This window comes from Oreochromis niloticus, linkage group LG17, assembly GCF_001858045.2.
Source record: "Oreochromis niloticus isolate F11D_XX linkage group LG17, O_niloticus_UMD_NMBU, whole genome shotgun sequence".
Taxonomy (NCBI): Eukaryota; Metazoa; Chordata; class Actinopteri; order Cichliformes; family Cichlidae; genus Oreochromis; species Oreochromis niloticus.
In genome coordinates this window covers 11,576,293-11,591,521 of record NC_031981.2, presented here as the reverse complement: position 1 = coordinate 11,591,521, position 15,229 = coordinate 11,576,293, and the positions used below count along the sequence as shown (strand labels likewise).

The 15,229-nt window shown below is 39.3% G+C and overlaps 1 protein-coding gene across 1 annotated transcript in view; it reads right to left on the bottom strand.

Annotated features, from left to right (window-relative positions):
• The window catches only part of exoc4 (exocyst complex component 4), a 136,107-nt gene that overhangs the window by 23,396 nt on the left and 97,482 nt on the right, over positions 1-15,229 (bottom strand). The window contains exons 14-16 of the mRNA XM_005451646.2: positions 11,229-11,365; positions 9,871-10,026; positions 8,054-8,232 (exon numbers count right to left, since the gene is read on the bottom strand). Of these exons, the coding sequence (XP_005451703.1) occupies positions 8,054-8,232; positions 9,871-10,026; positions 11,229-11,365 (472 nt within the window). The remainder of the gene's footprint in view (positions 1-8,053; positions 8,233-9,870; positions 10,027-11,228; positions 11,366-15,229) is intronic.

Genomic DNA, 15,229 nt, shown 5'->3' with positions numbered 1-15,229 from the left:
TCAAGAGCACTTAAAAGTACAAGAAACTTTGGCTCCTTTAAAGCAAAATATAAAGAAATGAGGGATGATGCAAGACTTTTGCACAGTCCTATATTCTTTGATTCTCTCTCTATACTTAAATCAAAAGAAATCTATGTTGCTTTGCATTGGTTGTGCTTTTGTGTCCTCCTAGTCCTCTGCGCACATTTTGTATGCATTGTAGTTACTTTAAATTTATCTCTGAGAAAATGAGAAACCATTGCTCCAAGCAAACAGCAGTCAGGTATACGCCATGACCGTCCAATCAGAAAAGCAAACACGGTCAGGGTTGTGATGTGACATTGGTGACAGTTGCTCTTATGGCCTGTGTACCTGACATACAGAGATAACAGCTTGGAATTATGTTTCTTATTAAAGGTCTGCAAGTGATGAACGTTCTGGATGTATGAACTAACAGTATGGTTAGTTCAGCTAATATAATTATGGTGTACAGCCCCTACAGGCAGTTAATAGCAATAATCTATATGGGAAATAAGGCTAGAAATGAATTATGTAGCATGGTAGACTTCTACTAAAAATGTATTTTTGTTACTTTGTTTCTTTTACTTTGAACTGGCCTAAGAGACCAAAACCTGATTTCAGTAAGTGGACTACTTTACACATGAATTATGCTTAACTTTGTTTGTTTAAATGGCAATCAGAATCAGTGTTACTATATGTAATGAAAATAATGTAATATTTAATAATCTACAATATCGACTTGCCCCTCACCTCGCAGGGGGTGGTGGGGTCTTGTGGCTTAGATTTTCAGTTGAGCGATACCAATATAATCTAGCTAAGAGTCAACAGAATAACAAACAAGATTGCTTTTAATAAAAGAAAAACAATGATTTCCCAAGACAGTAGAGGATATTACATTAATTGATTTCACCTGATTGTGTGAAGCTGATGCTGTTCATACTCCCTGGTCAACTTTGAGATCATGAACAGATACAGAACCCACCATTAAAACATAATACTGTCTCATAAAATAAAAAGCACAATTTTAAGACAAAAATGTTTTAAAGCTTCTGCCAAAAGACTTAAATATAGACTAATTTTCTCTCAGTGCATCTATCTCTTTCTCTTAGCGTGTAGTTACAGGTGCGAGAGAGCCAAAGCCTCGCACATGCTCTGCCTGTGGGAGTGTTTCCCACTAACTGTCTGTATATCTGCAGGAATTGACTCGGAGGCTTGTTTCCTCTCATGTGCATTACGCTCACTCACTCGCTCACTTTTCTGACAGCAGAAAAAAAGGCCTTACTGTGGCACACACTGCTGGAGGTCTCTCTGGGGGGTGTCTGTGAAAAACACACGACCAGAGACACACAAGCGTACGGACCCGTACACAAAAACACACTCGGATTCTTGCCACCCCGAGCCTTGCGCTGCTTTGATGATGCGAGGGAGGCGTCGCAGCATGGGGGGCACCATTAGAGTCAGGAACAGACGGGCAAAAGGAGACGACTCATTTGTCCTGACTGACAACTTTCTTGCTCTCTTTTTTCCTTTTCTGGTTGCCTTTTCCTCCAACTAAATTCCTCCTATCTCCTATTTATGAGTTCTTGTGTGTGCATTATTAAATGTGAAGATATGTATGTGCATGTCATGTATCTATTTATGCGTTCATGTACAGGCATGTGTGCGTGTGCTTTGTGCTTATCCAATTATTTTCAAATCTCATCTAAGGGAAACGTCTGTTGCTTGCCATCTGCAAAAGATGAGGGTGGCAGACATTAAGGGAGAAGATCAGTGATGGAATTCACACACAGACACACAGAATGCATGCGCCTACATAAACGGACAGTTCATCTTAACACAACCACTTAGACTCACTGCACCCACTGCCAATAAAAGCATAATCAACACATTAAGAAGAGGAATAACAGGACATGATATTTCCTGTGGAACTTACACTCACTAAAGAGTTCATGATACTCATATTTTTTTTGTAAATCCACAGCATAGCATGGAAAAGAAAATGGAGTGAGATAAGCAAAGGACAGTATCCTGCAGGACTGGAGTGATGAATGATTCATAAATGACTTATTAGGAGGAGTTATTAATTATTTTGCTGCCTCTGGTATAGGATGAACATCTGCACACTGAGATCTAAACTTCGGTCCAGAGACAGAGATAGAGAAAAGGAGGGGCAGGAGAGAGATATAAAATAATGATGGTATTAAAAGATTTTGATGTCTGATGACATCTAATTGTTTCAAATGCTTTTAAAATGAGAAGGAATCAAAAGTTCATGCTTTAAAGTTTTGACAGTAATAGTGAGGAGTGCTGTAATATTGACCAGAATACAATATTAGGCTACTTAGCAGTTGGTTGGACAGGGAGAACAGTGGGTTTCCACTAATCAGATGGTGATTCGATCCCTGGCTCCTTCAATCCATCAAATTGTCCTTGGTCAAGACACTGAACACCAAGCAGTGAAGGGTGTGAGTATGTGTGAAATAAAGGAAGCACTGTAAATGTAGAATGTGAGTGAACGGATGAATGTGGCTTATAGTTCAAAGCACTTTGAGTGGTCAATAAGAGTAGAAAGGAGTTATATAAAAATGCAGCCAATTACTGAAAAACATCACCACCATCTCCCACTTAAACTACCCCCCCCAGGTCTCTGCAGTGAATAAGAATGTTTTCTCAGTCAAGTTCCCTTGTTAAATGAAGTCAAGAAAAAATACTGCTAAAGGGGAAAGACCTGCACTCACCATAGTTAAGGTGAGCCACTGAGATGAGAAGGAGCCTCCTCCTATAGGGAGACCACATGATTACTGCCTAGAAACCCTGCAGGCTAGATTAGAAAGGTCTGTATCTACGCCTACTTAATGATGTCCAGACTTCCAACATTAAGACACACTTTTGTGCAAAACCATATACCACATTGCTAGAGAAGACTGACCAACAGAAGATCTAACAAGGCTGTCAAATACAGTGGCTCATTTAAGGTATTTTACTTGGGCCTAAGATACAGTGGTCAAACCAATCAGAAGACAGGGAACATCATTTAAAGAGGCTCGTCTTAAACGGAGGATGAACTGAGGGGACAAATAAGAACTATTTTTAAAAAATCAGTCATGCTAAGCTACTCAAGTGGAGTCCAAGAGCAAAAACGTGGAGCTGGAAATTAGCATAACAGGTCTACTTAATAAACCAGGTCAAGAAGAAAAAGTGGTTGGCATTGCTGCTCAGCTGTGTGTGCATGTGTGTGTTGTCAGGTAAATATTGTCAGAATGGATTAGATGGCCAGTGCTGCAACCAGATGGGCGATAAGACCGTTTCTGTGGACACCTTTCACAGACAGTCTGCCAACACACATACACACCTGGCCCTTATTACCGACACACACGCAAGCTTACTTCAGACATCTTCTGACACACAGAGATATTCAAAGATGCTTAAATCTGCAAGTATGCGCACTAAATCTAATCTACATCAGGATAAATATGTTACAGGAAAGCTTCACTGCTGTAGCTAACTGCAGGGACACTACTGATATGTTAGTCAAGCTTTGTAGTAAAATGTACAGTTTAACTCTGCATATTTTTTACCATTTTTTCATAGAGCATGCTGTCCATTTGTGTAAACAGCCTCTATTAATAAATATAGGTTGAACAGGGGCTGAGAAGTAGCTTCAACAGTTCACCATGTAATAATATGCAAATTAGCCATGTGCCTATGTTACTGATGCTAGTTGGTCATGGGGAGGTGACTGAAGTGAGCTAGTCTCATGAGATTTCTGGTGGTAATATTCAGGTGAAGAGTGAAATATATGAACATAAATGAGTTTATTTTCATTTTCATTTTCAACGAAACAAGCTCTGGACTAATACAGTCGCCCAAAATTGAGGTAATATTGTATATGGGAAGAATTGTTCCGACCTTAACGGCTGTGTATGTAATCACACATCCAGTCGAATTAAGCCTCAAGAAAAGCGATGAAAGCAAACCACTGCAGAGATTACTGAGCCGTGGACAAAATCTACCAGATCCTTACCACTTGGACAAAAAAGAAAAGGAAGAACCTTCACTCTTGCTGGATAGGGAAGAAAGAAGGAAAGACAGAAAGAAAGAAAGAAAAGCCAAGAAGGAATGAAGCAGGAATGCAAGAAAGAGAAATGAAATAAAGAAAAAGCAAAAACAGGGAGAGGAAAATGAGTTGTTCATACCTGACTGCTTCTGTAATATAAAATCCAATTTGGAGAGGCATAGACGTGAGGTGGGGGGGTGGGGGATGAGATAAGGTGGGGTCTTTTTTCCCCTGCTGTACCCTTGTCCCATCTCATACAGTGCACGGCTATGTACACACGCATGCGCGCGCACACTCACACACAATGCACCCATACCATCACACACGTAGTCCGTCATCAGCTCACCAAACACTAAATAATGAACAATACGGAGGCTGTCCCAGCATGATAAGTGACTGCCCTATCCTTCCCATTAGTGCCACCCGCCAGAATTAATGATAATTATGTCACGTCCCTTCCCGTACTTTTATTGAATTCTTATCTATGAATAGACGAAGGAAGCTAGCGTCAGAGTGAGAGGGAAGAGAAGATACTGCACTGACAAAGTCGAGCCTAAATAAGAATATTTCTCATTTAATTATTTTATTTCTAAAAGAAAAAGTTGCGATATGGAAGGGCAAAATAAGTGCAAGTTCAATGAGCAATCAGAGGACTGAAGCCAGGGAGTTGTGACAATGGCTGATAAAGGTTGAAGCCCTCTCTATGCCTACAAGAAAGGTGAATAATTTACCTCAGCTCTGCCAGAAGCCCCAAGATACCACAGTGAACACAGCTTAGTTTCTCACAAGTACTGCAACACAATAACTGGAAATGTGAAGGCTGTAAAAGGTGACAAAAGATCTGGATACTTTTAATCTTAAAATGTGGTAATTATGTTGTTTAATCTCAGTCAGCATAACAGATACACAAATCCTTAGTAACAAAAAAAATCAAAAAATTTTCTGTAAATTAAACAGCTTTTATGCAAAGTGAATTTTTCATCTTCTCAAGACTGATAACAATATTACACCAATCAAACTCAACAAGTGCAGCTTGATGACATCTTTAATAATGTTACTACTGCTTGAGGCTGACAATGTAAAGTCTGGAGCCTGTTTATGATTTAGGGAAAAGCTTTTATGCACATTTAATGCACATTTATTGTATAAACACTTCATAGGAAACACCAGATCAATGCTGTTCAGGGCCCCTGTTTGTTGTCAAACAGCCTGACATCTTTTTTGGTGTGGATTCCACTGGATGCTAAAAACATTCCTTTGAGATACTAATCCATGCTGACATTCTTGCACTGCAAGATTTTTTGCTGCACATCAATACATCGATATGGAAGGGAATTTTGCTGGATTCTGTGATGTAATGGGGAGGCCACTGAAATCCACTACACTCACTGTAATGTTCCTAAAACCAGTTAGACATGGCAGACATCATCAATTTGAAAGTAGTCATTAAAAGATGGTAAACTGCAGCTATCAAGACCCTGAAGCGCCATGGGAAAAAATCCACTTATTCTTATACTGCCGCACTCAGCATGGCCTGTTGACACATGGCAAGCTGGGTCCATGGATTCAAGCTGTTGATGCCAAACTGTGACCCTACTGGACTATTTGCATCCCTCAGCACAAATCAAGATACAGACCAAGCTATGCTTGCCCTGAGCAGACTTGTTCTTGACTGACAGAACTGGAAGCCATTGTAATCGCTTTAAAGTAAGATCTGCTGTGCATTCTGAGAAGATGGGCTACCCTTTCTGTCATGTCAGACCATCTGTATATTTGGCTCTGACCTCTCTCTTCAACAACACATTTCTATTTGCTGATTTCTGTCTGCTTTTTTGCACCAAGCAGCCCATTTGTCACTGTTAGTTCTTTTTCAATGTTTAAAGTGTTTAATAACTAAAACTCCTGACTGGAATATGCAGGATTTCTATGATTTAGACTTCTGTTCCACTACTGCCTAAGTGGGTAATTGCATGAACAAGCAGGTGTTCAGGTGTTTCTAAAGTGGGGGTACTAATGGGAGTACTAACTCGCTGACTGCCATTAAATGTTGCTAACAAAAAAAGATTTGGACTTGAAGAGGAATATTATAAGATGCTAGAATTTAATCTTGGCGATTAAACATTGACATGTGACAACAGGGATTAGAAAAAAACACAACTAATGATAAGTGATTAATAAGATCTACATAAAGTCTTTGCTGGATGGAAACACACACACAGACTTTTCATTCTTTTATCAGTGATTAATGATACAAAAGTGATGACTGAGCAGGGAATGTAGGAAATGCTTTCATGAGTCCTGATTAGGGCAGGCGTTTATGCGCCCACACTTGCAGAAGCACAACCAAAGATAATGAGTGTGTGCGTGTAAAGTGCTCTTTGACAACTCCAGTAGGGAAGGTAATGAGTGTGTGATAATACACTCAAACAAGAATTTAATGAGGCACAGGTACGAAGTGTTGCTACAGAAGCACAGAACGCAAAGATGAGGAAAATTCGTCTATCTCTGATTGTGATCCTACTGTACATAAACCATCCCGACAATGCTTTCAATCTCTATGCATTCTGATCAATAAATACCCAATAACCCAAGGCACTGGTAGCAGCATCTTTAGGAATACAAACCAGTGTTTTAATTTAGCACCGTACTGCAATATATCAAACAGCAGAGGGTGTACGGTGACAAAGATGCATGTTTAGAGTGCTTGTATAGTTATTTCTATACTAAGCCTTTACATTTCTGTCAACTGCTGTATGCCACATGATATAATAGATAATCATATTTCAATTTTAGGAAAAAACAAAGATAAATACAGAGACACTCCATGCCTTTTCATATAATATGGCTTCTTTAATTTTTTTTCCAAGGTCAACATTGACCTTGAGTGCTAACAGTGAAGATCAAGGTCAAATGTTTAGTCAACCCTGGAACTCATATCTTCCAAGGCCCAGTATATTTGTTGTGAAGTAAATATTGTGCAGCACATCCACTTAATATATGTTTGCCCCATCCTAAAAGCCCAGATTGACTCCCTGTGGTATGTTTGGTTCAGTTCAAATTCACTTGTTTATTTTATTTTATATTAATTTTTTGACATATACAGTTTTAGTGACTTTTTGTAAAGTTCAACAAATGCACTCGTTTCTAATTTAATTACGTTAAATCTTTATCTATATCATTATTTCAGCACTGACCAAAAACAATTTGGATTCTGATATTTGCCATAAATTGAACAGCCTTTGGATCTCTTATAATGTCCTGGCATCCAAGGGAGAAGGGTTCAGGGTTCGACCCAAACTGTGGTTGCCTGGCATTATGTGCCGGCACACAGTGCATCGAAAAGACAAAATGACAATCTCTGCCAGATGTGGCACCTTGTGATTTTAACAAAATGAAAATCAAGTTAGAGGGAGGCAGGTCCGACACATCAGAGAACATCCAGTAGACACTGGATTCACACAGACATGGGCCAAACAGCTGCAGGTAAGATTAGGCAAATTCAAATCTGGTCCAGTTTCCAGAACTTTTTTTTAATTACACCTCATATATTCAGGTTTTTCTCAAACAGTGCTATAGTTATAGTTTGGAGCAATGACAGCCTTTTTATCAGTTTCAAGTAAAAAAAACAAAAAACAAACTGTAGAAAGGAAACTGGCAGAAAAGATCATCTTACTTTTGGTCAAATGCAACCATTCCACAAGCAAAACTCATGTATTAAAGAAAACACTGAGTTTTGCAGAAAGAGCAGCAAACAGCAACAGATGTCTGCGTTGGCGTCAGCGTACTAGATGTAGGTGGAAATTTCACTGCATATGTCTCTGTTTGTGTCAAAAATATCATTGTGCTAGCTTCGTTTTATTTCATCAACAAAATAACACCTTCAGAGATATCGACTGTAATTATGATGTGCAGGTTTTACTTTGTTTGGAAGAAATACAGTTATTCAAGGAAGTTCACGATTAAGTCTGTCGTTTACTTCACATTTAGACAACTTACTGGATGCGTGAGGCAGTGTGACGAAGAACGTCTTGAGGCGACAGGCAAGCCATTCCATGCTCTCGTGAAGGTTGGCCAGTGCCTTGAGGTCGCTGACATCACGCAGGATCTCATTCTGTGGGATTAACTTGTCTCCGAGGTTCCCAGTCAGCACCTCTGACTCCTTAGCAAAAGCAGCCCTGAATGATGGACGGGGTGAGGGATGTAAGAGTGTGTATGGTTAGAATGACAGGCACATTATATTGTTGTTAAAAGAAAAACACAATTTAACCATCAATCAAGTGGCAAATACCCATTTAAAATAAAATAAAAATAGCTGGTATTAAAAAAAAAGTTGTGAAAGCATTGACGTAGCTCAGAGGCGAATTTGTGAAAGACACTTTAATCGGTCCGCAGTGTTACATTCTTTGGAGGAATTTATCAGTGATTGGGTTCCTGGTTGGACTCAAAATGTCTGGTTTGCAGACACTGAGTGGATTTTATAAAAGCAATAATAGAAGTCAATTTTTTAAAGTAATAAAATAATGGATTGTCGAACAGAATGGATGTGCACACGTCTCCTCTGTGTGTTAATGCGTTCAACTGAAAATAGCTCAAATTTTATAATAATCTTATGCTTATGTGCTCAGTATCTCAGGGTTCAATTATTGCTTTGACCTTTACAGTGACTCACACACAAGGGAAATAAGAAGGGCTGAAAGCTGGATGGATACAGAGATAAACACAGAAGGAGTGGAGGGGGAAACTGTGAGCAATTTTATGAGTGCGGATACTTAAAAAAGAAGAAGTTTCCAATAGCTCAACAGTTGGTGGGAGAGAAAAACAGGTGACGGAAAACATTTAGAAAAAGATGCCAAACACAAGGCAGAGATTTACAAAGTGGCCAAAACAAACACACAGAGATGCATTTGGCGTTCAAGCACTTGTGGTTGCAGAAGCATAGGGTGAGACCTGGGAAGCTGGATAACTTAAAATCAAAACTGTAGTGCTGCAAACACACGACATGTCAGCTAGCCTCCAGAGTCACCAGGATACCCGCAAGATCAAGATTCTTTGAACAACAGATGGGTAAAATAAACAAAACCCACAAGCTCATACGTTCTCACTCGGGCACAGGCATGTGTGGCTTATTAATGAGGCTTTATTAAAGCACTGGGCTGAGAGTCGTGCAGAAGCTAATCCCCCTTTCATAGTGATGAAAACATCTACAGCTCTCAAATCAAACAGCCTTATGGTCTCCCTCTTGCTATCTCAGTGCTCTCTGCGTGTGTGTGTGTGTGTGTGTGTGTGTGTGTGTGTGAGAGAGGAAGGGAGTGCACACAACAGATTGACTTTCTCTGGCCACATAACCAATTTATTTATTTACTTTACTCTTCCGCTCCGATGAGCTCCAGTGTTCCCTGAAGAGGGTGCACATTCAAAGGCAATTTCGATAAGACTGACCCCCCCCCCCCCATTCCCTGCCTCTGTCTGCTCTCCTTATATTTTCCTATTTTGTTCTTCCCTCGTTTTCTCACTTCCTCCAGATAAAGGGCGTTTAAAAGAGCAATCATGACTTCTTTTACAGGCGCATCTTAGTCAACAAGAGGGGGTTCAAAACATATGTGGACAAAGACGCAAAAATGGGAGGGAGGGATTAAGTGCGTGATTGCTCAAGTGTGGTTGTGTACATCCACGTCTGATTCTGTCTGTGTGTCTACTGTGAATGTGAGTATGTGCTATTCCACGTGTGCTTACATTATTTAATTCTGCACATACATAACGCATATGAATGAGCATGTGTACATTTGCATACTGTTACTGTGCATAATTTGTACCTGGTGAAGTCTTCTTCATCCTCTCTCTTCTGTCGGGTCTGTCTGGGCTGGGCCATATTTGCCCAGTTAGGGAGGGACTGGAGCAAGCGACTGATGTCTTCATCTTTAGCCCAAGAAGCACTGATGGTCAGCTTTTCCTCACACTGGACGATGCCCCTGAGGGAAAACAGACATAATAATGCAAACTTAGGCAAGAAATAATTTGTAAAAAGGTGTTTTTAAGTTCTTGCTCCTAAAATAGAAACATATTGTTAATAATATTGGAAGAATATCAAGAAACTAGTTTCATTTTTTTTCCATCTTACCAACAGATAAAGAACTTAGTGTAAAAAATTGAATGAAATTTGCGGTTAAAAGGCATATGATGTCATACAATATTATCATTAGTTTTCAATTATAACGACAGTGTAACAATACAATGATTTGCATTTACTGCACTGAACTGTCACTGTGTGTGTATTAGCATTATTAAATAGCCGATAATGTGGCCATTCAATTTTTAACTTTCTGAGTTAACTGTTTTTCATTTTTGGGCATATCCCTCTGCGAGTGTCTTCTTCAGTAATAATGTGTTAACTTTATCCTTATTCATCTTATAAGGGCCAACATGAAAAATCATAAAATGGTTTTTCAGACTATAAACCTCTAAATCAATATTTTGATCCTACCTCTAGTTTTAAAGAAACCCCAGTATATTTTTTGCTGTGGATGAGCCATACAGCAAGTACAGCTAAATAATATCTGTTTAGTACTAACAAACAGAACATGAGCTAATCAGAGAGTTGTGAATGTGATTTACGACCATCTTTACTGACATATAAAATAAAATTACAGCAGCCGTGAATTGGCTTGAGGACAATCTGTGGCAGAGTGCCAGTATCTATTTGCTTTGTTTGCCTGTGCCTATGTTGGAGAAACTGCTTGGTTCTGCAATTATTACTAATACCCCAAGCACTCCGGGGTATCACATTCACATCTGCAACCACACACATAAGTGGGGCTGCGGGAGACAGAGACCTGTTCAGCAACACAAACACACACACTTTATCACACGGAGGCCCCAGTGAGACTGAGGCTGACCTGTGACAGGGTCCAGATGGACTCCCAGCAGTCTGTCAGTCCTTTCTTGTGTCTCCTGCCCTGCTTATCACCCCCTCCATATCCTCTAGTCCTCTCTTTTCCTAGCCAGGTGTTACATGGTACCAGAGGCCACAGATGAACAGCTTTTCATAGCACTGTGTCTGTGTGTGTGATTGTAAGAAAACGCAATAACTGAATTTTTAAAACAATGTATAAATCAAACCATAACAATTAACATTATATTTTAGCTTCCCGCCAGCCTCTCTGTGTTTTTTTACCTGTAAGCTGTGTTGCAGATTTCTTTGTACTCTTTGAGCTTGTCGCAGACCATCTCAAGGAACTGGTTGGAGTAGGCACTCAGGTCCTGCATCAGGCTCATCAGATCCTGGATGGCCTTTTCCACCACTACTGTGCTCTAAAATGGAAAGAAAAATAGTTTTAGCGGTTTTTTTAAAAATCTAAACATAAAATCTCTGACTTCAACTTTAAGAAAAAACAACGAAATTTAGTAATAAACAAAAAGGGTAAAGGTAGACTAATATTTATGTAGATGTCACTTCACATCAGGTCTGCTGGAGTAGCAATGTAATTGGAGCAATCCAAATTCCCTTGTTTTGCCCTCACCTGAGGGCCTGACGACTAAACCAGGGAAACTTGTCAGAAGTCTTAAGACTATTAGTGAAATGTTTGATTCTTTGTATGTAAGTGCATCAGCGTGAGTGCACATATTTTTGTGCGTGTGTGTTTTGAACTTCTGTGTTGTGTGTGCTCTCAGGCTTAAAGTGAGTGTGTGCGCATTTGTCACAGTGCACCCATCACCAGGAGCCACGGCAGGGCTGTGACAGCAGCCATTACAGATTAGCCACTCCTGCGTGACTAATAGCTGGCCCGGGAACAGCAGAGCAGCTTCATATCCCCAGACACACTCACACTTACACACATCAAGCAAACTTTTTCAAAACACACACCTTTGAGCAATTTGAGAGCTGTTAAATAAGATTACAACTCTGTATGTTCCAGTTTGCTGCTCCCAGCACTTAACCAATCCTAGCCTACATCTGTAATAATAGTGATAACTCACTATTAGTCTGGTGATAGCCTTGCTGCAGCTACTCTGAAACTACAAGAGTAACACAGTGCAGTGCAGAATAATCCCCTATGACCATTTACAGAAAGCCAATCTTAAACAAATGATTTCTATTTCTCTTTGTATCCCTTCTCTGACTAAGTGAATTTCATATGTTTCATATGAATTACATAAGTTTCAAGTGAAGGTGCGAAATAGAAAACCTACATTTTTTTGCAAAAAAGTTAATAAAATGAAAAATGACTTGTGTTACTCAAGGTACAAACAGCTGCAAGAGTAGTATAGCACCTTGTTTTTAGTGCTGTCTACCAAAATGTCATATACAAGCAGACAGCATAGTCCAAAGTCAACATTTATTTACTATGACCTTAAATATAGCACTATGTAAAAGTCTCAAGCCATCCATCTGTTCTTCATATTTCACTAGGAAAATGGAAAATAGGTGGAAGGATGCATTAAAACATTCAAACACACATGGAAATACAGTAAATAAGGCAATAAATAAATAAATAAATAAATATTTGGTATGACCACCTTTATTTTTCAATACTGCTTGAAATCTTTTAGGCAAGCTTTCTTGTAGTTTCTTTAAGTAGTATTCAGGAAGAGTTCTCCTGGGTTCTTGAAGGATATTTTAAAGCTCTTCTTTGGATGTTTGCTGCCTTTTGTTGCATTCTCTGTCAAGATAATCCCACACTGCTTGAATTGATGCCCAGGATCTGGGGAGGCCAATCCATGACTGAGCCTTGCATTGTCTTTACTTTTATATTTGGCATCATTCTCATGCGAAAACAAGTAGCCACTGCCAGTCAGAAGCCTTCCAGATGGTACTGCATGGTTAGCTTTAAGTGGCTGTCTTAAAAACAACAAACAAGAAAAACATTCCTTTGAAAATGATCGGGTAAAAAGACTTGACTGATAATGAGTGAAAAAACAACCACTGCCCAAAGAAAACATTTACAAAACCTTCAGAAAGCCTGGAGAACTACTGCTCAACTATTACTTGGAAGTAAGATATAAAGAAATGAGTGGTGGCTCAAGACTTTTACACAGTACTGTATGCAAATAAGCTATGGTATCAATGAGCGTCTTGGATCTCAAAGATGTAATTACCATGTACAAGTATTATATCTACTATTCTACCATTTGTAATACATTAAAAAAAAAGTTCCATTACATTCGAGGTCACTAACTATCTGGTATGACTAAGTGGGTGCTAGACTAAAGGGGGCAGTAGTGACTATAATTGATCATCAAAAAAAAAAAAGAAGAAAGAGCCCCTGATGTGATAAAATGATATTAATATTAATAGCTCTTTCTCTGTTCAGTTTCCCCTTCGCTCATTCTGTCACATGCAGACGAGCATGCACATGCACACACACAAACAGCAGCTACTCCAATGAGGGAGGTAATGATCCATAGCACTGCCCATACCCATGGAGTGCTAACCAAGGCCTCATCTCTGCCAAGGGAGCACCCTTTACTGTCCATGCCTGACTCCCTGTCAGCCTGCCAGGGTAGAAGGAATTACACAGACCCTGCAGGAGAGGTGGCTGTTAGTGTAGTTCAGGCAGCCGCTACCTTCCTTCCATTGTGTAGGCTGCTAGTACTGTAAACTGGATTATATAAGAAAATGAAAAAAGTAATTTCATCATTGCTACTTTCTCGATAATGTTGTCATAATAAGAATTTTTTACCTTCTACAGGGGTCTGGTTGTAAGGTCAGCTGTATGGTAAGATCAGGTAAACTTAAACAAGTCAGTATTTATCAGAATTATTAGTCATTTGGATTTAATTAGTTCATTCATTAAAACAAAGATTTTTTTCTGTAAAAATAGGCTGCTGCTGTAGCAAGACCTATTAATTGTTAAGAGACAAGTGCCAGTATGACTATGATAAAAATTAAACATGGCTTGCATGCTCATTATTAAGGTTCTAAATTGATAAGTGATGATCAATTGATATAAAAGTGCAGTATTCCAGCACATGCAACATAACAGAAAAAACCCCCACAGATTAATATTAACGTCTTTGAGCAAGTACAAAAAAATAGCATTAATGTAAACTTGAGGAAAAAAGTTAAACAAAAGTGAGGAAAAGGTAAAATTTTGGTTTAGAAATCTGATATTCTCAACAAGTTCTTGTGCAGCCATAATCATAACGATATCCTGTTCCTGGTTTAAGGACAAAGAGCTGAAGAGCAGGCCAAGTCGGTGAATGGAGAAGAGTAAACAATGGATACCCGATCCATTACTCCTGCTCTAACAAATGCTCTTGCACTCAGCTCCCTTGTCTAATTTGCTCATTTAACACAACCATTTGTCTTAGGCAGCAGCAATCATTAAAAAGTAATCAAGGGACAGATTGAGAAAGGGAGGGCTTAGACGGAGAGAGTAAGAGTGGTAGGGGAAAGCCAGTTTTGCTACATATCCTCCATCTTACTTGACTGTTACACAGGAGTAGACATGCTTCTCAATCTATGTCTATCTTACGCTCTCCCTCTGTGTAATGATTCAAGCTTAAAGGTCAACATGATGTGGTATAGAGAAAAAAACCAACCCACCCATATTTCTTGTGCAATTCTACTTCCTAGTATTTTATTACCCTAAAACTGCACATGGTTGCACTCTGTCGCTACTCGTTTTACATCATTACTAGATAAACACACAGTCATCACAGAAAATTAGACTTGGGTTGTGCAAATGGATCTTGAATTTGCTGGGGTAAACTGCTGTTTGGAAATGAAGGCCACAGCCATAGTGGTTTAATGAAGGCAGAGCTAGCACTCAGATTGGCGCCTCAGCGGTAAAATCTCTCAATGCATGGTCATCACAACAGAAACCACCCTCAAAGTAGTCGTTTCCTTTAGTGGAGTGAGTAAAAAGAGCACAGCACAGGGAATGTCATTACTACAGTAAGAAAACAGGGATGCAATCACTAAACTCCCTACGCTAGCTGTATTTGGTTTACTAAACGTGTCATCAGGTTTAAAAAAAATTTAAGGTAGAAGGAATAAGAAGATTTTATTTACTGAAGCTCACTAGGAAAATCCAATAACAGGCTGTGGCTAAATAACAGCTTCATGAGATTTCTCTAATGTGTTTTCGGAGATGAGTGTGAGAAGAGAAAGCGAGAGATGAGGGCCTCAGGTTTGAATCGGAAACGGATCATGGATTTACCCCATTAAAATAG